Source organism: Montipora capricornis, chromosome 13, assembly GCF_036669925.1.
Source record: "Montipora capricornis isolate CH-2021 chromosome 13, ASM3666992v2, whole genome shotgun sequence".
Lineage (NCBI taxonomy): Eukaryota > Metazoa > Cnidaria > Anthozoa > Scleractinia > Acroporidae > Montipora > Montipora capricornis.
In genome coordinates this window covers 30,037,411-30,059,910 of record NC_090895.1, presented here as the reverse complement: position 1 = coordinate 30,059,910, position 22,500 = coordinate 30,037,411, and the positions used below count along the sequence as shown (strand labels likewise).

Below are 22,500 nucleotides of genomic sequence, written 5' to 3'. Positions count from 1 at the left end.
GAAGAAAGTGGGATAACTTTTTCCAGAGCACAAACTACATTTTCAAACCCATCAATAGTAATAGTGTTTGGGTTTTTTTCTCTGAACCCGTTGTATTCTTGGAAAAGTATATCATACCATTGCTGAATCTAACTGATTATAACGAGCTATGTCCTTGTGCAGGGTTCGCAGCATGATCATGGCTACCATTCCAGTGAGAAACAGCACAATAACCAAAGAATTCATGATGCTGCAGACAAAAGATGACAGCAGTTAACAAAAATACATGACTTGGGCTACACCTTGGTATACCTAACAAAAGTTTGTGTTCATAACATACTGAATAAGCATCAGTGCACGGGAAAAATTTTGATTGGTGGGGAGGGGGGGGGGAGAGAACATTATTTGCCTGAATGAAACTTTTTGGTCAAAGATGCAATAAGATGATTCTTTTGTGACGTCACGTTAATTGCCCATACTGTAAGAGCACAGGCGATCAAAAATAAAAAATAATAACAAATTTTACCGTGACTTTACCCGAACTGTACATCAGAGATGTACCCAGAGTGCGTTATCCCTTCTCAAACATTCTCAAAACACATTCTTGTTTCTTCAAATAAAACGCGATCCTTCAATGGCTTAGTAACCTGGCACAATACCTCATGTTTGCGTGCAAGCATGATCGTCACTCGTGTTGCCTGAAAATGCTGGTTGGTAATGATTGTTTTTTATTCTTTGTACAGACCTGGATGATTTAAATGCTTTTGCAAACTTTGCATTGTTTGGTTTATGCGTTTTGTTTCGTTTGCCATGTGAGAAATTATAAGTCAAGCACCAATAAACCTTGCACATTTCACATCGTTTTCGACATAATTATTCAAAGATTGACTCCTGCTTCTATCATGTTGTGCTCATCCTCTAAAGCCCTTTATCCTTGAACAACGAAACAGGTTAGTTTGAGGTTTACATGTTCGATTTTCTGAGAACTTTTTCGAAATTCAAGGACAAAATGCCTGCACATACAACAACTGCTGAACCACAAAACTATTAAGTGCTCGAGGCCCTTAATTTTTTGTGAATCCACAGTTCCAGAAATCAAAGAATGCAAGATTAGTATCCCATGAACATTTAGCAAAGAAATAAAGAAATTGCTTTTTTTGCCATCAAACATGGGGGGTCGACTTATACATGGGATCAACTTATACACGGGTAAATACGGTAACGTTAATTTGAAAACTGATGGTTTTGTGCGACTCTTAATTCATTACTGTTATCTTAATGCAATCTAATAGGATCTCAGTTTACCCTAAAATGCACCAGATGCAACCATTTGAAGACAACATTTTCAAAATTTTCCGGGGGAGCATGCCCCCGACCCCCCTCCTAGCATGCAAGGGCCAGGGCCCTCGAAGCAGCGGCCTTGGGCCTCTGCTGCCTATTACTAGAGCCAGCTTGCCTACTACTCAAAGACATTTCGACTGGGCTGAGCAAGGCATGTGGGAAATGTTCCAAAGAAAGAACATCTTGTATTGGTTGCCCTTGTTACACATAACTTCACAAAAGTAAGTAATTTGCAGTGTACCTAAACCACTGAATTCTTGTATGAGGCATGGAGTCAAGGATGTAGTCCCAACGTGATGCCCACTTATGATTTGGATCTGTTTCTTTCTGAAAGCAAAAGAGACAATAGAAAAAGTGAGATAAGGGATACATCTAATTGATACAACTAAAAATGTCAGTCTCACATTTGGTCTTCAGAAAACATTTGTTGAAGTACATGTAGCTTGTGAGTTACCTTAATATAAAACAGCCCAAAACAACATTGATTCTGCTAATCATGAATATTGAATACAATACAATTGGTGCGTAATCATATTATTTTACACTAGCATTACTACAGTATAGTTAAAGTCCACTCACCTCAAATTTAACAGAGTATGAGTAAATGATAGAAAGACTATCAGATCCTTTGAGTTCAACAGGTATCCCCATAGCTGGAAGATCACCGGTGCATTTTCCTTTTTCTTCATGTTTTATACTGTAAAACAAGCCAAAAGCTCACCTTAAGATTTATGATTTTCCGGGACAATGATCTAACTATCACATACACCTGGGGTCAGGGGTGGGTGCCGACCAAAATAACAGAAAGAGCTATTTTCTCATGAACTCTACAGATCATGGGTTGCAAATGGTGATGAGAGTCACCAAATTCATTGCTTGGGTATAAAGTGCAATCATCCTCTAGTGACTGTAAGAGTTAGGTTTAGAGTTAACGCTGTTACAGTCGAACCTCGATTATCCGGACTCGTTGGGACTGCACGAAATAGTCCGGATAATCGAGGATATGAATATTAATGAGGAACAAAAACTGATTACATTTAAGAAAGTGACATTTAATCGTTTGGAAAACAACATGGTCTACAACCTCACTGTCTGTTGTGAAATTATACCTGTACACGTGTCGGCAAACGCCACGATCTTTTCCTTGCTCTTGCGGATATCGGATATCTGCCGTTTACTAACGCCATATTCAGCTGACAAATTGGTTCCTTTTTCTTCTTTCTCTAATCGCAAAATTATAGCCTGTTTTTCTTTTATCGAAAGAACGGATCGCTTACGCTTCAAGGACATGATGATCATGAATAAACATTCGTGACGTAGTGTAGCTTGTTTGCCGAATGAGCCAATAGAGCGTGAAATTTCACTTAGCAACAAAGCAACTCTAAGCCAATCAGAACTCATTCGAAAGTTCTGCATTAGTTACCACGTGTGCAAGTGCTGCTTTATTTTGCTTTTTGCCGTGAAAGAGAAACAAACTAATAAATATTCATGACAAAATTGGGACCACAGAAAAAGTCCGGATAATCGAGAAATCCGGATAATCGAAGTCCGGATAATTGAGGTTCGACTGTACTGTTAACATAACACGCTCTATAAGATGCAAGCTTAAAATACTACAATACGCTGTACAATAGAATTATTAGCGTTTTTCTTAAACAGAATCTCTTTTTAACACACATGAACTGAAACCAACTGAAATGCAAAAACCTTATGATAATAAGATTCCCTCCTTCTTTAACAAACTCTTTTTAGTTATTATTATTATTATGATGGTAGGTCATAAGCACTGTCAGTAAACAAAAAAATTAATGATTGATAAATGAAAAAAATTAATGGAAAAAAGCACCTCCTTGGCATAACTCTAGCAGACATTAACCGAGCTCCATCCCAGTCTTCATTGTCACCATTATGATATTTGATTGTAATGTCTACATGATTGAACACATAATGCATACCAGGTTCATTGAACCTTGCCTGAAAGCAAAGAAAGATAATAATATTATGTATAACCCAATGCTAGTACACAGACTGAAGCCAGTTAAGGACGTTCACGTCCACTGCTACTGCGCATTTTTTCGCGCATGTCACACACACGTCATGCATCGCAGACCAGGAAGGTAAACAAACATGGCATCAAGCCAGTGTTTGATCCTCCCTCGGGCAAAAGTTCGCTTGTGGCATCATGGGATAGCTGTGGACCCAGGTCTTCTCGGAAAAGTCATGCAATGACGCGGCATTGCGCGGCGAATAGACAATTGCTTTTCAAACGTCGCAGCAATTTTGCTGTCTTGAATGCTCGGTGACCCCCATTTTTCTTTCCATAGATCACTTCCTTTCCTGATTTTGTCCATTTTTTGGGTGCAAACGTCCTTAAAACAGGGAGGAAGCACTTAAGGTCTCGGTAAAGGAAAATGAGGTGTCTGTGGAAAAATGAAATTGTCGCACCACTATTTTTTTGTGTAGGGTCAAACTATATATCATATTAAAGCTAACGGATTGAATTATTTGAAAAAAGTTTTAGTTTTTTGGTATTTAAGGAGGCTTCCTTCAATAAATTTAGCCTATACCATTAGACTTTAGACGGCCACAGTTCTTATATGCAAGCACCTACAGCTTTGAAACTTTAACCACGTACTAGAGGAAGTTTGAAGTCTGTAAAAATCTAGTTGATATGGCGTTCTAGGTTACCATGGCAACGAAACAGTGACGTCATGGTTTTTGATTAGCAACAATTTTACGCTTTATTCGATCTAAACTTTTGAAATGATACGCAGGGTACTAATCCTGAGGTGTTTGTCTAACGTTTGACGAAGTTTGAAGAAAATCGTAAAAGCTGATTTTAAGTTATTAGCTCTAGTAAGGAAAAGGACTGTTGGTTGATACCCTGGTCTGAGTTTTTCCTTTGTCCTTACACGGGCCCATTACTAGAACAAAATAATGTTCAGATGGGATACATGGAAAATAACAATTTACGCTCTTATAGATATCTATTGACATGTAAATCAAGGGAATAATAATTAAAGGGATCTTCCAATAAGTAAATCTGTGATCTGGAACTAATTGATTAAGATACTGTATGGCAAAATGCAATGACATTGAGTACACTGTCTTATCATAAGCAGTGCTAGGACACTCATTGACATCTTTAAAACCTTTGTCACCTATGTCAATGTGAAGTAAGTATTGCAGTTCACTGTGAAATACTTCACTGGCCAAGCAAAAAATGAAAGAAAGCTTACACTTGTGACACAGGCATCGCGTTGCGTCCCATCTTCAGCCACATGGCATCCAATGGGGAATCCTGTTGCACAGTATTTCTTGTCTTCGTCTGCAACTTCATAACACCATGCAACAGGCATGTTATCCAGAATCCTACGGAAGGCAAAATTTAATTTACCGAGAATACTTGGCAAGAAGAGGTGTCATGGAATAAACAAGTCTTAATCAATTAAGTGTAAAAACCTCACCAATGGTTTTGATAATTGAGAGCAATTCCATTTCTCAAGAAATCCAGCTTCTTCATTTTATCAGCATCACCAGCTTTGTATTCTTTTGTGCATAGGGTCTCACACATCTTATCCACCCTGAAGCTGATCTGTTTGATGTACACAAAACAGTGAAAATAGAAGATCACAACACTAATGTGAAACTAACCAGATGCTTGTCCAATATTATTACTGTATGAAAAATGTTCCCATGGTTATTGGAACAGATCAGGTATAACAATGCTGCAAACAAAAGTCATCTTAGACAAATACATGATATGAATCAAGTATAATGTGCAGTTGATCATCTCCTCGTGAAAATTGTGCAATCTAAAATTCTTAAATCATTAATAAGGTGTCCAGTCTCTTACATTGTAGCCAGAGGATGCAATTCGTTCCCCAAACACAACCTGAAAAAAATTCAAAATTTTCATAGAATAACACAAGCCATAGGTTTACTGCCAAAAAAATTTTTTGGGAAATATATAACCCCTGTTTTGCTTTGTGGGCCCTGTTTTAAGAATCTTTTATCATATCAATTTGACTGGCCACAAACAATACGTGACCGAGATAAAATGAATTTGGCCGGTCATCCTGTCAGGAGACTCCAGAAATTATTTCGAACCCTGCAAAAAGTAGTTCTTTCTGTGAGTGAAATTTTAACCATTTGTGACCTTTCACGCAAAAAGGGGGCTTATAGATTTCATAGTGAACCGTGAAATTTATTTCACTGGCACGGTGCTGGAAATTCCTGGGTCTTTGCATCCCCCCCCCCCCTCCTCCATGGGAGGATATGGATATTTTCTACACAACTACACAATTCCACCATGGTCTGCCATAAAAGCAACATCATCGTGAAATTTTCATAAGCCCCCATTTCGCATGAAAGGTCACAATTTATTTTTATTATGTACACTGTATAGACCACTTTCAGAAATGGTGTCAGATCACATTTACATTCTTTTGTATTTATGTTAATTGGACCTACTGCCAAAATTTTGAAACAAAATTTCTTTTGAAATTTGCTTGTCGTAGCGAGGCTAGAAAGGCCTATTACAGTGTAGCATTAAAATAAAAGAATATTTTATTTGCCCGCCATTATGAAAAAGGTCAATACCTTTACATGCATTCTTATTCACTTATTCACATAGAGAATAACATCCAACTTTATTTACCAACAGAAAAACTTTGGTTAGCTAATTTGATCACAATGTCTTTTCCCAAGAAACACCCAAAGGTTTAATTTCGTGTTTCTGAACAGTATTTAGTATCTTCAGCAACTCAATTTAGTATCTTCAGCAAACATAAATACCGGTACCGGTAATTCTTTAAATATTACCTGGCCAAGGTTTTCAGTGGGAGATTTCTTGTCACTGGGAGGGGCACAAAAATCAAATCTAAAAAGACAATAATATACAACAACTATTTTTCACAGACTGAATGCCACTTATCTGACAAAAATGCAACAGCTCTTACTTGAGAACAAAAATATCAACAACATTTACATTGAGTATCTAAGAAACTACATTGACAAAATAAAAATATCAATGATGTTTTAGTGCCAAAAATCAATAGACATTAGGCCGGCAGAGGGCTGGGTGGGTGAGTGGGTAAGCTATCGCTTTCTTTATGACAAGAAACAAAAATACTGATAACATATCAAAGTGTGCCTCATGCCCAGTTCCACACAGGGTGCGAGTACTTATTTCTTGCCACTTTCGCAAGCTCAGCCAGGAAAAAAAATAAAAAAATTAGGACTTTTCACTTCAGAATTAACACTGAAGAAATTCTAGTGGATTTGAGCAAAACACTGAGCCTGGTCAGCACATCATGAGCAACAATTTTATGCTTTATGTGTATTGCTTTTAATAATTAAGTTGACCTCTCCAGGACACAAATGGAAAGAGGGTCACACCACTGGGTACAGGGCTGTCAAAAGGTTTTGAAGTAGGCATCCCAATTTTAGTTCCATTTTTAGTGCCAAAGGTGCTAGCTTGTTAGGGGGGTCTGGGGAATGATGGAAATGCTATTTTCAGCTTTTCCCAGGCAGTTTTTGGACCTCAGAAAACAGTGAAAATTAAGAAGTTACATTTACCATTTGTTATGTTTATTGCCATTCTTTAACCACTTTGTTGGTGATTGCTCTACTGAATAAGAATCCAGTGATGAAATCTGTATTTCAAGAAAGGGTTGCCATCTGATGTGTCTAATTACAGACCTGTTTCTCTGCTTGGTATACATGTACCTTGAAAACTACTCTAAATAGACCATATTTCCAAATAGTATACACTGAATAGAAGTTAAAACTCATTTTCATAATTATGAAATTTTAACACAATTTAAAACCTTGGTCTAGTTGGAAAACAAACCTTGAGTATTCATAAGGGATCACAGACTCCACTGAATCCAATCGATTGACGAATAGTTCAATTTTACTCTGTAACAGTAGAAAATAGATAAACAAAAAAAAGGACCAATAATTATTGCCTCCACAAGGAATTTTCAGGAGGATTTCATGAAGTGTGCATACATATACAATAAAGGTAAAGGTAAAGTCTGCTACAATACGGAAATAAAGTTTTACGAGTATTATTTTACTTGCACCATGGGATTACCCAATTTACAGTGGCCCATATTTGCTACAGCAAAACGTACTCTTCCACAGCAAAACTTACTTTGTTAAGGCATGTTGCAACCGCTGAGGTCGCCAATGCAACTGGATTATATTCACTGGTGACTAACTTTTCACACTTAGTTGCCAGCCTGGCTGCTAAGATAATCATTTTTATTATATTATTATTATTATTATTATTATTATTATTATTATATAATTTTCATTCATCGAATGAGTGCAATGTATTTTCAAGACAATTCAGACTAAACTTGTGTAAAAATCGCTGGGCTTATAGCCGATAAAATATGGTATGTCCCATAGCGGACAACATTTCACGCTTTAACGCAGCATGTAGCCTCAAGTTTGATATGACGTTGATATTTTCCATTAAAATTTGGGATTTTTTGGTGAAGTTTTGAGATTTTTGAGAATTTTTTTTAGAGATTTTTAGAACATTTTTGAAGATTATCCCGATAGAATTTTAAGCGATTTTTTGAGATTATTGTAGGAATAATGTGAAAGAAATGAAATTGCTGTTGATGATGAATCGTGTTGATAAAAGTTTAAAAAAGTACCACCGTCACAAATGACACATTATGTACATGTGTAAATAAGCGTTTTGGCGTCGTGACACCATTCTCAAGGCACAGAGAATAAATGAATACAGAGATTTAGTGTTCTTTAGAGTTAGTGTAAAAACAAAGGCTCACAAGTTTTTCAAGTGAATACCCTTGTGACTTTTGCACCAATCAAGTCCCTTTGCACGTTGAGAGAAGAACTTGCACTTTAAAAGTACCTCCAAGGCTCGAGGGTATATGAATGCTGATATTATATTACAATGTGTGGAACAGTCTATTCGGTCACAACCGAATTCCTTAGCAATGTATGATTGATGTACATTAAATTTTTGTCCAATTTATTTTGAAGTCAAATCATACAACATTTAAAATTTGCAACAATTTTTACCCATATCTGGCTGTCAAGGCCGTACCCTGCAAGCAGTTGGTTTCTCCTATGCTTATTGAGAGAGAAACCACTGTGACCAACCTGCCAAGGATTAAATTTGAACCGGTAAAAGGAGTTAGTAAACTTTTTTTGGTGCTTGCACATGTGTTCAGCTACGTAACTGCTGCACTTGGGTGAGCCTGCAGTGTAGTGATTCTATTCTTTTCCCGTGTAATAAGAAGTGATGTCAAATACATCACGTGGGGTGAGATGTACTTCGCACATGCTCGATGGAAAATCAAACGGTTGCTCGCATTGGTTTCTCTCACCTCAAGCATAGGAGAAATCAACTGCTTGCAGTGTATCACGGCAGCTTTATGCGGCCTGATTTTTGTATAAGCAGCCGAAAGGCTGAAATGTTTTGGCAGCTAAAATACTTGAGCTGTTGACCAAAGCTGAAACCGTAGGGGTCAGCTGGCCCCTAGGCTCTTTCCTGAAAGTCAAACACTGCTCTAGTTTGAATAAAACTGAATGTAAGTTATAATTTTAAGCTATAATTCAAAGATCCAACATTTTGACGCTCCTGTCTGGTGTCTTCAACAGGGGTGATCCAAAGTTATTGCAAGAGTCCATTTATATGCTACCAAGATTTTGCATTTTTCCTGTTCATACACAGCAGCTTCTGCTCCACTACTGCATGTTTATTCCTTATTTTCTTGAAGTTTCCATTGGACAAGAAGTGATCAGAATGAAAGTACAATTTGTATTATAACATTTGATGCAATTTGTGAAAGATATTAATTAAAATTTCATTCGTCCAAGGGATGTGACAACCTTTGGAGCTGTTATACTCATCCACAAGAGCTCTTAGTTGTCTGGGACAACCAGACGACCACAAATGTGGATCCCTGGATAACTTAAAAAATATTGTGAATTATCAATCAGCCATTTGTTCAGAAGGCCAGGCTGAAGTTGGAGGATGGTCAAGATTTTTGCACTGCCATTTTGGTTGTCAAGGAACTAAAATTCAACGAACATGTAAAACAGAAATCTGTTTCCCCTGTGTATTTGATGAAAGGAGAAAGGATAAAAAAAAAAAAACATTTTAGATGCTTAACACTACCACACAGTAGCCCCTGTATGTAAATAATTTCGGCTTTTGGAGTACGATTTGAAAGGCTTGTGTTGTTGAAAAAAGGATAAATAAACAACAAATTAAGAATTAATCCAAATTTACCCAGCTGCATTTAGACCATCATGTCAGACATCAAGCTTAAACTCCGTACAACGAAGAGAGTGGGCATAAGAGCATACCTTACACGATTGATAACTCAAAACATTTTTAAGACTCATTTATGGCTAGCTGGGGTAGCTTAAATATTGGTGCACACTAGCCTTAACGCATAATGTCCCAACAATGAGGCTTTTTACTACTTATGAAAGTTGCACTTCATCCAAGATATTTTGAAAACAAAGATATGATTAAAAAATTTTAAATAAGGATAAAAGACGTTGAATTTAGTTTTGAGTTACAGTCAAATTTCTTAAGAACTCTCGCTTTTCGCGCGCGATTTTTGCATGCGATATCTACATGTAGTACAACTTGAGATTGATGTGAAAGAGCAAACAACAATTTGTTTTACAACGATACAATAAGTCAAAAATAACCAACAAATCCCAAAGAACACTTACCGAGCAGCCTGGACTCTTATTTCCAGGTTCGCAATACGAAACTGGAGCAAGCCCAGGTAAATAAAACGCGGTGCAGTGAAAAACACATGCGTTGAAAAGCCCGAATAAGAACACTAGTGAGTTTTCAAGACCCATACGCTCCTAAAGTGTGTTTTCTCAAGTTTAAATTAATAAAAAAACAATTGAAAACCAGGGAAAATACTTTCCGATCTGTTACTCCTTCGTTTAGTGAGCCGCATCTATGCGCAGTGAGTTGCGCATATGAGTGGCCACGTCATTAGATCCAAGATGGCGACAAACGACAAAACACAACTCAGCGGGGAAGGAGGACCCATCCACAGGCAGCCCAAGCTCGGTATTTTGTATAGACCTTATTCATAAATGGCGGTCAATTTATAATTCTTTTGTCGAAGTGCAAATTAGCCTACCAAGCCTCGATACCATACAGTGAATTGAAAAGAATTCTTGCTCTAAAATGAAGCTTGGTAAGCTAATTTGCACGTGGACAAAAGAATTATAAATAAATGTGACCGCGATTTATGAATACGGTCTATGGGAAAACATACTTTGAGCTTATAAATGCTAAAATAAGCTGTAAATGTAGAAAAAAAGTTCGCTTACTTCTACATACGGTTGTCCTCGTCTTTTCTGTGCAATCGGAGGGCAAACTTAGCTTGTGTCCGTATTAGACGGGGTTTTTTTTTTGGGGGGGGGGAGAGGGGGAGTGCTCTCACCACTGCGCCATCCCTGCTTTTTTTTAAACTCATATTGTGGCAGGCGGAAAAATGACTGGAAGAGGAGGGTTGGAAAACTAAGAGCAAAATATAATTTCCTCTCCTGTTTTGTTTGCTCTTAGTCTTTCCCCTGCCTCGCTTTCCACAGCTGCTCACCGTGAGGCGCTATCGAGAAGCAATAAAAAATTGTACAATCCAAAGTTGAGACTGACGTCCTCACAAGATTGAAAATTATACGTTGGTCTACATTGTTTACATTGTTGCTGATTGCTATAGGCAACATTTCAACGTGTCACCAGAAAAGTAAAGTAAAAATCCATTTGATTTGATTTGATTTGCTGTCTCCCCAGGTAGGAGTGAAGCCTTATCCTTGGCCATATCATCTCGAGACTTTACCAAAAGGACTATCATTATTTTATCAGCATTATTTATTATCAGCAGCAAGATGCGGTTCTCGTCACAGAAGAGTATATTGCACCTACCGGCAGTTGATTGCGTTTCAGTTTTGTGCCCTAAGACAATATTGTGTCCACCCACAAAAATGCAGTGATAAAGAGTGATGGACAATGTTTTTAAATCATTTCATTCCTTTCTTAAAAGTCCATAAAACGTTCCGATTCAATATTTCTACATACAGTAACACTTTGAGGCCCCTTTATTCCATGGACGTCGGCACCAGATTCTCTCTTTCACCGTGAACCAGATTTCATGATTAATATTATTCAGTTATTAAGCCACTAACCAGCGCATGCCAGAAATCTCTTTACAATACAATACAATACAATCGTTTACTTACCCACGTAGCGTCCAATCAGCTAAAAAGCTCGTTCAAAATAGGTACATGCTAACATTAATTAAGGGCGCGTTCGATTGACCCTATTCCGGAATAAGAATACGTGGTGTGATGATTTAAAACTGTATGTTTGGCGTTTTAAAGCAACAAGGATAATAAAGATATGTTTAAAATAGCATTTTAGCGGGTGTTTGACAATTTTAATGTGAATCTCCGTAAAAGCGAGGGACTTCTAACTTCTATTCCATGTATTCCTATTCCGGAATACGGTCAATCGAACACGCCCTAAATACCCTTAAAATATAGAAAATCAAAAAAAGACATAAATCGAAAAGAAGACAAATTTAATGTAACGTTTCGGCTTCCTCGGATAACAGTAACAAGTGAAAACTTAAAAAGTAAAATTAAACCTAAAAACTGGAAGCAGCTTTTAAAGGAAAAATAACAAAAGCTAAATCTATCTTCCCGGCTTATCGCCGAACTAAGAATCTCAAGAGATCCTGGCACGTTCTAAGTTAAGACCGTTCAATGGTACCGTTAATCATGAAAGTGTTGGAGGGTATTACAAATGCGGGAAGAAGTGTGATCTCTGCACTAATTATCTATAGTGGAAGACAAATTTCAGAAGCACGGCCACTGGACGCAAATACTTTATTAACTAAAGGGTTAATTGCGAGTCTTATAGCATTATTTATTTAGCTACATGTCATAAGTGTAATCTTCAATATGTAGGTTCCACATCCACTAAATTTAAGGTTAGATTTCGAAATCATAAGTCATCTATGCTTACCAACAAAAAGACTTGTGAGCTGGTAGCCTCCTTCGCAGCCGTTTTTAGGGTTAGGGAAGACCCGGCCTTAAATTTCAAGTCACCCATAACTTTACTTGTTTTACAAATAACTGAAGTTGTCAGCATTTTCCTATTCCTCTCTTTCTTTTTCAAACAATCGCTCTCTCATTTTCATCTCGACAAATTTCAAGGAAAGATTGTGCCTAAACCTGGCCCACCCAATACCACTGTAGGCCTTGGCGTTGCCCAAAAACTGACCATTCAAATTAGAGTTGTGACAGTCATTAAACCACCAACCACCAGTTAAATCATTTGAGCAACTACCAGTCTTCCAGTTGTCATTATCAATGTCTCTGGTACTAAACATCATGTTGTTATGGTAACTCAAGGAATCCCCGGATGTTCCATTGTACTCACTGACTGATATCTCGTATCTGGACTTTTCATTGCCAATCTTGAAGTTCTCATATCGAGCAAAAGCTGTTTGCCCGTTCCAGTCCTCGAGCTCAATTCGCAAGGTCATTTTGCGCATAGAGGTAATGCGATGAATGTTATCATTTCCGAGCCAGAAATTCCCTTTGAGATTTCCAAAACCGTTTTTGTAGTCTTCCCAGGTTCGGTGAAATCCAACAGATGCGTCTACGCGCCTCTGAAACACAATCCATCCGCCACCATCCGTCTCTTGATCACAGAATACTTCCATTTTTGTCCTTCCGATGGGGTTCATAGCGTAAATTCCACTGGTGTTAAAGCCTGCATAGAGTATATCAACGCATCCTCTGACTTGAAAAAAGAATTCCAAAAGCAATAGTCAAGCTCTAAAATTTTAATAATATTCTCGCTAGGATTCCCGTAGATAAAAATTACTTGCGATTACGATAAAATTTATTGTTAACGTCATTCAGTTTAAATCGTTTGGCCTTAGTTCACTTACTTTGGGGCGGCTGTACACAAAGCTTCTGACAGGAATCTGAACAACATTTCATGTCACCAAAACAATCGGAATCCAGAGAACACTCATCATCAATCTCGTCTTCGCAGGTGTCAACAGGAAGAGGAATCGGGCAAATGCCAGTTTTCATGCCCTCTGTCAGGAAGGAAGAAAAGCAAAAATGCACGTCAGTCACTTGAATTCGCCGAAGAAACCATCCACAAAATGGTTCCAAGAAGAACACAGTTCACAACAACGGTGACTATAGGTGTAGATGACTTAAGCAGATGGTAAAAACGGAACTTTAAAGATACAATTCTCATTTGCACGCTCTGTGGTGCATCTATAGCACCCTTTGTGGGGGAAATCCCCATTAATTTGGGTGTGAGTAAGCCGTTAGGCCTATGAGACCCTTAAACTAAAATAGACCACACGCAGATCCATTTGATCACATAGAAAATACCTACCGTATCCAATTCAGACTTGCTATTTTCGACTATCTACTACTCTGGGCACTTCTCACCAAACTGACTTTTAAGAGCTCGTTTTCTGGTTGACACAACTATCCAAGATATACTCTTTTCTTAGAAGAACGTATAATTTTGGAGCTAACGTTGAACGTTTCTATTGCGATTTAAGCCTGAAAACGTTCTTAAAGTTGTGTGGTACTATACTAAGTTCCAATACAAACAGAGTTCAGTGTAAAAAGGAAACCACATCTTTAATGATAGAAACGTCCCTAAGTATTGGCCACTTTCGAAAATACCACAATACTCTTTGCTTGTCCAATTGTTTTTGTTTTCTCAAAGGACCATTGTAAGTCCCAAGAGAAACAAAAAGAACGATGAACAAAATCAAGACGCGTTCTCAACTGACTTTCAGCCTCAGTAAAGAGAGACTTTCGTATGACCTTGAAAAAGTATTCGCAATTTGTTTCATGGACCAATGTTTGGCAAGATTAAATCAAATTTTGTCCTTATTCCCGCCTAATATGGGCAGTAAACATTTCGATCACCCAATCACATTACTGCATTTCAAATGACGTCAAAGCGAAATGCCGGTCGCTTGCCAGAAAGTTCCATGGAGAGATGACGCTGTTTGCATCCGCGTTCGCTAAGGCAATGAAAATTGGCGCTAGTTTGTTTTTGTTCGATGAGCCAATTAAATGTTTTGCATTTTTGTTTACGTTCTGTTTTAACGTTTATTTTCCAAGGTTATTTGAAAGTCGCTCTATTCTTGGTACCGGTATGTTCTTAAAATTTTGGTTTATCTCAGCCTGAACGTTATTAAAAAAGAGAATGTACTGCTCAATTTGATGGAAAATGATAAAAGAAATCCTCTAATTTCGTACCGTCTCCTGGACCTACCAGTTTAGCTCGTATATAACAGTACCCGATTCCAGAATCTTGCGGAAGTATGTTGGCAAAAGTGGAAACATGAATCGTATTTTTGAAGAATTAAATTTAGGAGATCACGACCGCCTGGATTTGGAACAGCTCTACGGCAAGTATTTTGTCCAGCTTCGTCAATAAATGCACGCTACGCTATAAATTAAACCTGAAAAACCAAGGAGTCCATGAATCCAAAAACACCCAGGTCTGAGAAGTGAAACAGGCAGTTGCCGGCTCCAAGCGATGAACTCCCTGTTAGGAAATATTATATCTGTCTTGGACCCAAACGGCTGTACGTATCAGTATGTACGGGGAGCTTGCTGTTCATTAATAGGGACTTACTTTTCACGACAATAAGGTTCATGATAGAGGTGGCCTGGACGGCACCGCCAACGCTTCGAGCAGTGCAAAAGTATTTCCCAGAATCTTCAGGGACTATCTGAGAAATAATGAGAGTTCCGTCAGTTCGCACAGTTGCTCTACGATCAGGAAGCTCTGCATACTCACGACTCCAAGTAACCTGAAGGGTTTGGTCTCCATGTGCACTACAGTTCACTGCCAGAATGTCGCCTGTTAAAAACAAAAAAGAAGTCACTTAACCTATATAAGGCTCTTTCGGTAATGATATCTTTTCTTCATTTGCACCTAACCCCCTTCAAGAGAATCTTGGCTTTCTCTGGGATAAGACATTCTAGGCCACAATATGATGGGGTATTTAAACTAAAAGCAGCCTGCCGAAAATACTTCTTTCCAAAAGAAATTAGTCGCACGTTTACGGGCTCAAGTCCACTGAAGGCTTTGATTTTGTCCATGCTGCTCAGTTTGCAACTGCTGTGGTGGTTTTCTTACATGCAAAAATCGTTCGCTTAGAAAATGGTTTCATATAGTCCGAACCTATATGCATATTCGCTACCGAAGTGTTTTTCTTATATGTTTATAAGGTCTAACTTCCTTCTTAATTTGTACCCCACCTACTTCATTTTGAAGCCTCTCGTGGAGATGAAATTAATAAATAAGACTAATAGAAGAAAGTTTGTCGAAACGAATTCAGGCTTCTATGCGTAACAGTGTCCAACATAAATGGAATTTGGAGCATTAGCCATTCGTAATCGCTCTGACGAAGGGCTAACGCTCCACACGTCAGCTCACAGTGACACACTTTGTTACTGTGGTTAATTTGCCTTCGAGCAGTTTTCAAATGACTGTCGAAAGTAATTACGCGATTGCTACGCTTGGTGATTGGTTTAAAAATCTTGCATTAGTTTTCTAACCAATGGGAAGGAAAACCAAAACCAATCGCGACTTGCACGCGCGATTTTTCCCGCACTTTGAGCAAGTTACACGGAATTGCAACGAATTTGGATTTGGTTCTTTGCGCTCTTTGAGCCTGTTGTGATTGGTATTTGTTTTACGACAATTGAAAAACGCTCTATCAACTCGTTTGATAAAACAAAAATTTTCGTGTTTGACTCCTCACCGGCCCCAACGATGCATCACCGCAGTATCTTTAGAAACGATCCCCTTTATTCGTATGTATCACGATATTTACCACAAACTGCGCATGCGTCGTCATGTACCCTTCAAAGCAACTGAATGCTGATTGAAATCACCTGTGTTGACGACGAGCTCCTCAGGTGGTTTCAGGATAAATCTTGGTATTACTAAAACAACCAACTGAGCAATGACTTGCAATTTACCAACATCATTGCTAGCCTCACATGAGTAAACACCAGAATCCTCTGCGGTAGTATTAATGATGTCGAGATTCCCATCTCTTGGGATGGCCCGCTTTTTCGGGAGACTAGAGAACACTCGTGACCATGTGACTATCGGGGAAGGAAACCCTGTTGCGATGCACTGTGGAAAGGTTGCGTTATTTCCCTCAATGCTGTAAATAATACGCTGGCTCAGCGGCTTAATACGAGGAGTTCCTGCAAACATATAACAGTTTCCCTCTAAGCTAAAAGTTAAGATTCTGTTGTTAAGATAACTATTCCTTGATTTGTTTTTCACTCATTGACACTGCATGATATATCTTAAGAGACAGAAAACCTCTTCCGTTTAGAAAGTCGCTTCATAACCGCAATTTAAATATGCAGCATTCGCACAAAAATCTCGTCCGAGTTAGGGAAAAAATATGAACAAACATTTGAGTGCTTTAGTGCTCATAATTGTCATAATCAAACATAGAAACGCTTTTCAATTCACACCTCTTACTACAAGATCCGTAAAGGCTTCCACCCGTTTCCGGTTCGTTCGCGCTACACATTCATAAGCTCCACTATCTTCGTACTGCGCATGTCTAATGATCAGCTGTCCGTCGCGTGGTACGAGATATTTTAGTCCATTTTGTAGTACTTTACCGTCCTTGCGCCACACTGTGGAAGGTTTGGGGTCACCTATGAAGGACATGGCGAAATTTTTCGTTAATTTTTTTGTCCGTGCAAGTTGGAAGTGAAAACAGTTGGAATTAATAATGAGCAAGAATTCGCTCAGTAAATACCAACCATGATACACTCTTTTATGGCGTACGGCAGCAATTATTGAGATACGACACTAATCTACTAACCTGTAGCAGCACAATGAAATCTTGCTGTCTGATTTTCATTTACAGTCAATATTGCAGGTAAAACTGTGACCCGTGGAGACCCTCCTGGGTAGTCATCACGCCGATGGGACTGACCGGGTTCTCCTCGGGTTCCTTTCGCTCCTTTTTCTCCTTTCTGTCCCTTGGCTCCAGGGGCTCCTGAGATCCCAGTATCTCCTTTGCTTCCTTTTACGCCAGGCTCGCCCGGGGGTCCCTGGAGACATTTCTGTCAAATTCGCAAAAATGCAATTTAAGGACGGTACCTACTCATTCAAAGGTATTTTTGCGCGGTTTATGAATATGCGGGAAACGCAAATCTTAACAAGTGTTATTGAAACCCAAAAAGAACATTGGGCGCAACCAAACATTTAAGATAAGTAATCAACAATATTTGTAAAAAGCTTTAAAATACAAAGCAATGCGTGCTGTCCGTTTCCATATTGAGGCTTAATTATCTCTGACAAATGCATGGTTACTCCCAATTTCCTTTTTGGATACCAAGAGCACTTGCTAAGTCCTGCTTTCTCCGCATGGTTTTAACCCGCGCAAAAATATCCTTGCATTAGTAAGCATCACCCATAGGAAACCCGAGTGTCTCGAGATGCGCAAAACGTATGCGCAATAACAATATTAGGCACCGTCCTTAACTAAGACTGAAACTATGGGTGGAGGACTTTTCTTTCGCCTGATTACTTTGGTAGCTTGGGGGAAACCTGTCTCCTCCGAACGCCGACGCTTTTCTTGCCCTAGCAGAAGATAAACGATACCCATTAGTACGCGAGGGAAGACCGGCCAGTGGAAACAATCAGTTAGTTCATTGGATAAACCACTTTGGCAAGTTAGTCGACTCAGTAGACAATGTGTAACGTTAATTTTCTTTTGAAATGAAGTGATCTGAATAATCCTCTTAGTAACCTCAGTAGCCAGTTTATGGTCACAACAGAGGCACAGGATGAAACGTTCAAGGCATTAGCGCGCTGAAGTCTCATCATTTCCAGGATTCAGTCGTTACTGATGACAACCGCAACTGCTTAGTTGTCTACAATTCGAACTTAATTTCATATCATTTCATTCCATTGTATATTCTTCTTATTCAATTATTACCGAACCAAGAGGTGTTCTGCACACGCGCCTGTTCTCTTCCTGTAGTTTCTGAAGATCGTCTTTGATTTGTTGTTGGATTTCCATCAATTTGGTTGCAGCTACCAATTTCTGGTCGGTTCCATTCCCAACATCAGCAGACCGACCGTTTCTGTGCTTTTCTTCATAGTAACTGTAGAACTTTCCTTGGAGAGAAAACATCAAGGATTCACAAAAACAAAAACTCTCATGAACGAGAAGTCTTTCTTCACGAAAGTTAGGGCACTATAGAACCTCAACTGGCTAAAAATGCACAACCAACGTGTAAATGCAACGCGAATGCAAACACTCCAACAATTTAACTGAAACTTACAAAAAACACGACGCTGAGAAAACCGTGCGAGTGGAAACATGATAGGGGAATTAAAAGAGGTAAGAATAACATTTCAATAACAGAGAAATATGGACTTTGAATTCACTTGCGAAACTACCACGATAAGGCTCAGTATAAGGCAATCACTATTAGCAGCAAGCCTGTCGCCAAAATGTGAGAGTGCACTATTAAGGAAGATCTTACCTATAAATTCTGATGATAGTTGATCGGTCCGTTTGATACACAATCGCTTCAGTGCAGCTATTTCAGTCTCCTGATTGTTCAGTCTAATTTCTGTGCGCAAAAATGCAGCCAAACCAAGCACGAAAGCTAAGACGGCAATGCTTAAGCTTATGATATTTATCGAGCTGCTCACACATAATTTTGAAAACATTGCCAAGGAAGCAAGCTCAAAGCTCTGACTCAATGGACAATGAGTCTTTTGTGAGATGGTCACGATATGTGCATGTCACGCCACAGTGATGGGTTGTGGTGCAGTAGATAACAAAATACTCGTTAGTCATGTCAAGGGTAATTTAACTACAGGAACATATGAGCATACAGCAGAACCGTCCTCCGATTGGGTACGCACTGAGATAGAACATGTAAAGAAGAGCGTGTTGAAAGTTGGGCCTTTTAGAATATTTTATTGGCTGCCATTATGAAAGAGGTATATTGAGTTGTCAACAATAACCATATCCGTCAATGCCTATAAAAAACAGTTTCGTGGTCGTTATCAGAAAGGAGCTTAAGCAAGGACGATGCTATTGTAGATACGAAAACGTCAACTAAAAATAAAATAAGACTTCGCGTTATTGTTATGATTTCCTGACTTTTTTTTTGAAAATGCGTATCAACTTTTCAAGAACGTAAGCGACTGACATCAACGCTGTGCGCTTTTCGAAGAGATGATTTAAAGGTTTATCATGGGGTGCTCACGTCCTCCCCATGATCTCGAATTTGGGGTGGGGTGGGTGAGTGGGTTGTGAGAATTTGGTCACGGTTCGAGAGAGGCAAAGAAATGGACCCGAAAGCATATTCGCGTGTGTAGGGCATGCAGAGCCATTGCTTTTTGTTCATTTTCGACATCTTCGATGCTTTGCAATCTCGTCCCCAGAGTCCGGTGTGAAACAACAGTGGTTGTCAACGGTTACAACAATAGACCTTCACTACGACTGCGCATAAATCGGAATTGGCCAGAGTCCGTCTTATTAGTGCTGACCAAAAAGCGGACTCTGGAAACGAGATTAAATGCTTTGAAGACCTCATTATCATAATAGTCTGATCTAGCAACAGAACGGGAACGTCAGTGGCGACGGCGCGCGCAGAAAAAACACCAATGAGAATTCAAAATAGAGTAGACTCCAATCTTTTCTTCTCTATTCTAAATTCTCATTGGTAGTTTTGCTGCGCGCGACGTCGCCACTGACGTTCCCGTTCTGTTGCTAAATCAGCCTAATCATGCAAAAGGAATCTAAAGGTTAGCGACTCAAGCATGCACATAAGTAACATACGGGACAAGACACTATTTAACGACAAGTTTACGCGCTTGGATGTGTCGCTTGTTTTAATGATTGCGTCGCCAGTGGAGACCAATTATTATTACTAATTGTAATTATTCCTATTATCATTACTATTTTAACTATTGTCACTTCATAATAGTCAACTATACGGCTTATTCTAGGGGTCGCAATCAAGACGCTGTGCCTTGTTCGTATCGAAACACCACACTGTACATATCACCCCCAAGCCTTCTTGCCAGCCAGCGATTCTTTAGCGCAGCAAGTTTAATGGATTCACAAGTAAACTTCGCGTCATAATTGGTATGAACGGCTCTGAAATGAGAAGAATAAAGCACTTCACATTACACTCTAATCAGTTAAGTCTTGCTAATTATGTTTGCTTTGTTCTTTTGCTTTATGGAAATTAATTATTTCGGATCCGGTATATGAAAGACCATCCCACCCAGAGGATTTCACATATCAATAAGCGAGTGCTTTGGGGCTGAAAACTTCGTCTACAAAGTTGGTTCGCAATCTGAGGAAAGTAGCATGTTATTAACGTTTCTTTAATTATTATGCCTACCTGCCCATTCCTTCAAGGATTAACAAATCAGCGTCCATGCACTTCCGCGCCAGCTCAGTGTTTACTCTCCTGGAAAGAATTATTTAAAAAATGGTCAAGCAATTTTGATATTGGAAAACTTTCAATCCCTAAAACGTATCGTGGTCTATACTTGTTTGGCCAATTCAGGTCAAACAAGAGCGGGGATTCTTTTAATGTTGCAAATGAAGCAGTGAGACATAAACTTTTTGTGATGTCGTTGATTCAGTAAATCAGACGCGATAAGGAACAGCAATAAAGTTTCCTTGAAAAGTAACCAAGAACAAAGGTTTTGGATGGATCCCCTCATACCTAAAATCCAAACATGGTGAACCAATTCCAGATTCCATGTGAAATAAACGTTTCTCCTCAAATGCAACCCTGAAAAAAAGCAACTAATTTAAACGGAAGTGAGTTTGAACAAATAAGGGCTTTGTTAGTGAGACACAGGCGGCGCTAAAGCTTGGCGTTATGTTTTTCTGAAAAAAAGAAACCCAACAAACAAAAAAAGCAAGGTAACACACCATGCACCAACCCGGTGTGGAGAAAACATATCACGTTTGCGCACAACCATTTCACCTGATTGGCAGTGCAGCCATGGAGTCTCTGCCTCGCCTATTCTGAATCTTCTCTCCATGTTTAAATTATTTGTTTCTTTGAAGTAGATTTGAGTCTGAAGTAGATTGTAAGTCGTGCAGGTTGAGAAAAAAAAGAGAAATGTCAATTTGAGGGATGGCCATGACTGTTGACCAGCCATGTGCAATTGTTTCGGCCTTGTCGGGCCTCATCAGCAAGGCAAAGCCAACATACCAGGTAAGTGTTTTAGGCACCCCATTAATTGACAACTCCACATGCAAGAAATGTGGTAAGCTGCGTTGAGAAAGGCAAAACTGTTGATGAGGCCTAACAAGGCCTAAACAGTTGTCCATGGTTGCCAATTGACTGGGTGAAATGGTTGTGCGCATGCGTGATCTGTTGGCCACACCGGGTTGGTCTTATGGTGTGTCACCTTGCTTTTTTTGTTTCTTTTCGCCTTGTTTTTGTTCTTCACATTCTGAACTGTGATTAAATTGCTAATTTGTTGGACGCGCTTTCCTAGCACACTTGCCACGACTTTTTCCAATTTATTATTTGCCTTTTTTTCTCTAAATCGGACCCCTATGCAGACATCACGATGTTGATCAGAAGTCACATTGTCGAATATTGGTAAAAAAAAACGCCTACAGTTGTAATTGCAATGAAGGTAAAAGATGATAGAAATCAAGTCGTAGGCGTTATATTCTTGACGAGCAAGTGATCCGTCTAAGGTTTGCTTCACGTCTCTTAGGTTTAATTTCTTATCACTTGGCCAATTCACATGGCCAATAATTAATTGAAAAATATTTGTTAAGTTGCTAACAAAAGGTTTTGGGTGGAAATAGAATCCTCAGCGCTCCATTCGCTTGATCAGTGGTGACACATCGCGTGAAAGATTATGGAAGGGAGGGACACCTTATACTTTAATTTAAGGAAGTCTTCAGATAGTAGAGACATTTAGCATCGCGTTTACGTGAAATGGCAAACGTGAAAAGACAGGGTACTGGTTAGACTGCTAGCAGTTCCTTTTGAGTGGGTTCTGACTTGAAAGGATACTCCAAAATAAGGTGAGACACTCCGTGACAT

The 22,500-nt window shown here is 39.0% G+C and overlaps 3 protein-coding genes across 4 annotated transcripts in view; all 3 read right to left on the bottom strand.

Moving 5' to 3' along the window:
• Positions 1–10,367, bottom strand: part of LOC138029291 (transmembrane 9 superfamily member 2-like) — a 23,853-nt gene extending 13,486 nt beyond the window's left edge. Inside the window, exons 1-10 of the mRNA XM_068877013.1 lie at positions 10,057–10,367; positions 7,175–7,242; positions 6,145–6,202; positions 5,177–5,215; positions 4,788–4,915; positions 4,560–4,692; positions 3,167–3,294; positions 1,900–2,017; positions 1,562–1,647; positions 118–229 (exon numbers count right to left, since the gene is read on the bottom strand). Coding sequence (XP_068733114.1) covers positions 118–229; positions 1,562–1,647; positions 1,900–2,017; positions 3,167–3,294; positions 4,560–4,692; positions 4,788–4,915; positions 5,177–5,215; positions 6,145–6,202; positions 7,175–7,242; positions 10,057–10,191 — 1,005 coding nt within the window. The 5' untranslated portion in view covers positions 10,192–10,367. The remainder of the gene's footprint in view (positions 1–117; positions 230–1,561; positions 1,648–1,899; positions 2,018–3,166; positions 3,295–4,559; positions 4,693–4,787; positions 4,916–5,176; positions 5,216–6,144; positions 6,203–7,174; positions 7,243–10,056) is intronic.
• Positions 10,368–11,910: 1,543 nt separating this feature from the next.
• Positions 11,911–19,265, bottom strand: LOC138029290 (uncharacterized). The gene is made up of 8 exons (XM_068877012.1): positions 18,940–19,265; positions 18,387–18,568; positions 17,265–17,508; positions 16,906–17,094; positions 16,306–16,626; positions 15,038–15,265; positions 13,308–13,460; positions 11,911–13,156 (listed from the first exon to the last, which is right to left on the bottom strand). Exons 1-8 carry the CDS (start codon positions 19,127–19,129, stop codon positions 12,504–12,506), a joined length of 2,160 nt encoding a protein of 719 aa, XP_068733113.1. The 5' UTR covers positions 19,130–19,265; the 3' UTR covers positions 11,911–12,503.
• Positions 19,266–20,284: 1,019 nt separating this feature from the next.
• The window catches only part of LOC138029288 (4'-phosphopantetheine phosphatase-like), a 20,503-nt gene continuing 18,287 nt past the window's right edge, over positions 20,285–22,500 (bottom strand). For both annotated transcript variants that reach the window (XM_068877010.1, XM_068877011.1), the window contains 3 exons: positions 21,151–21,219; positions 20,821–20,889; positions 20,285–20,570 (listed from right to left, as the gene is read on the bottom strand). In XM_068877010.1, the coding sequence (XP_068733111.1) occupies positions 20,429–20,570; positions 20,821–20,889; positions 21,151–21,219 (280 nt within the window). In that variant the 3' untranslated portion in view covers positions 20,285–20,428. The remainder of the gene's footprint in view (positions 20,571–20,820; positions 20,890–21,150; positions 21,220–22,500) is intronic.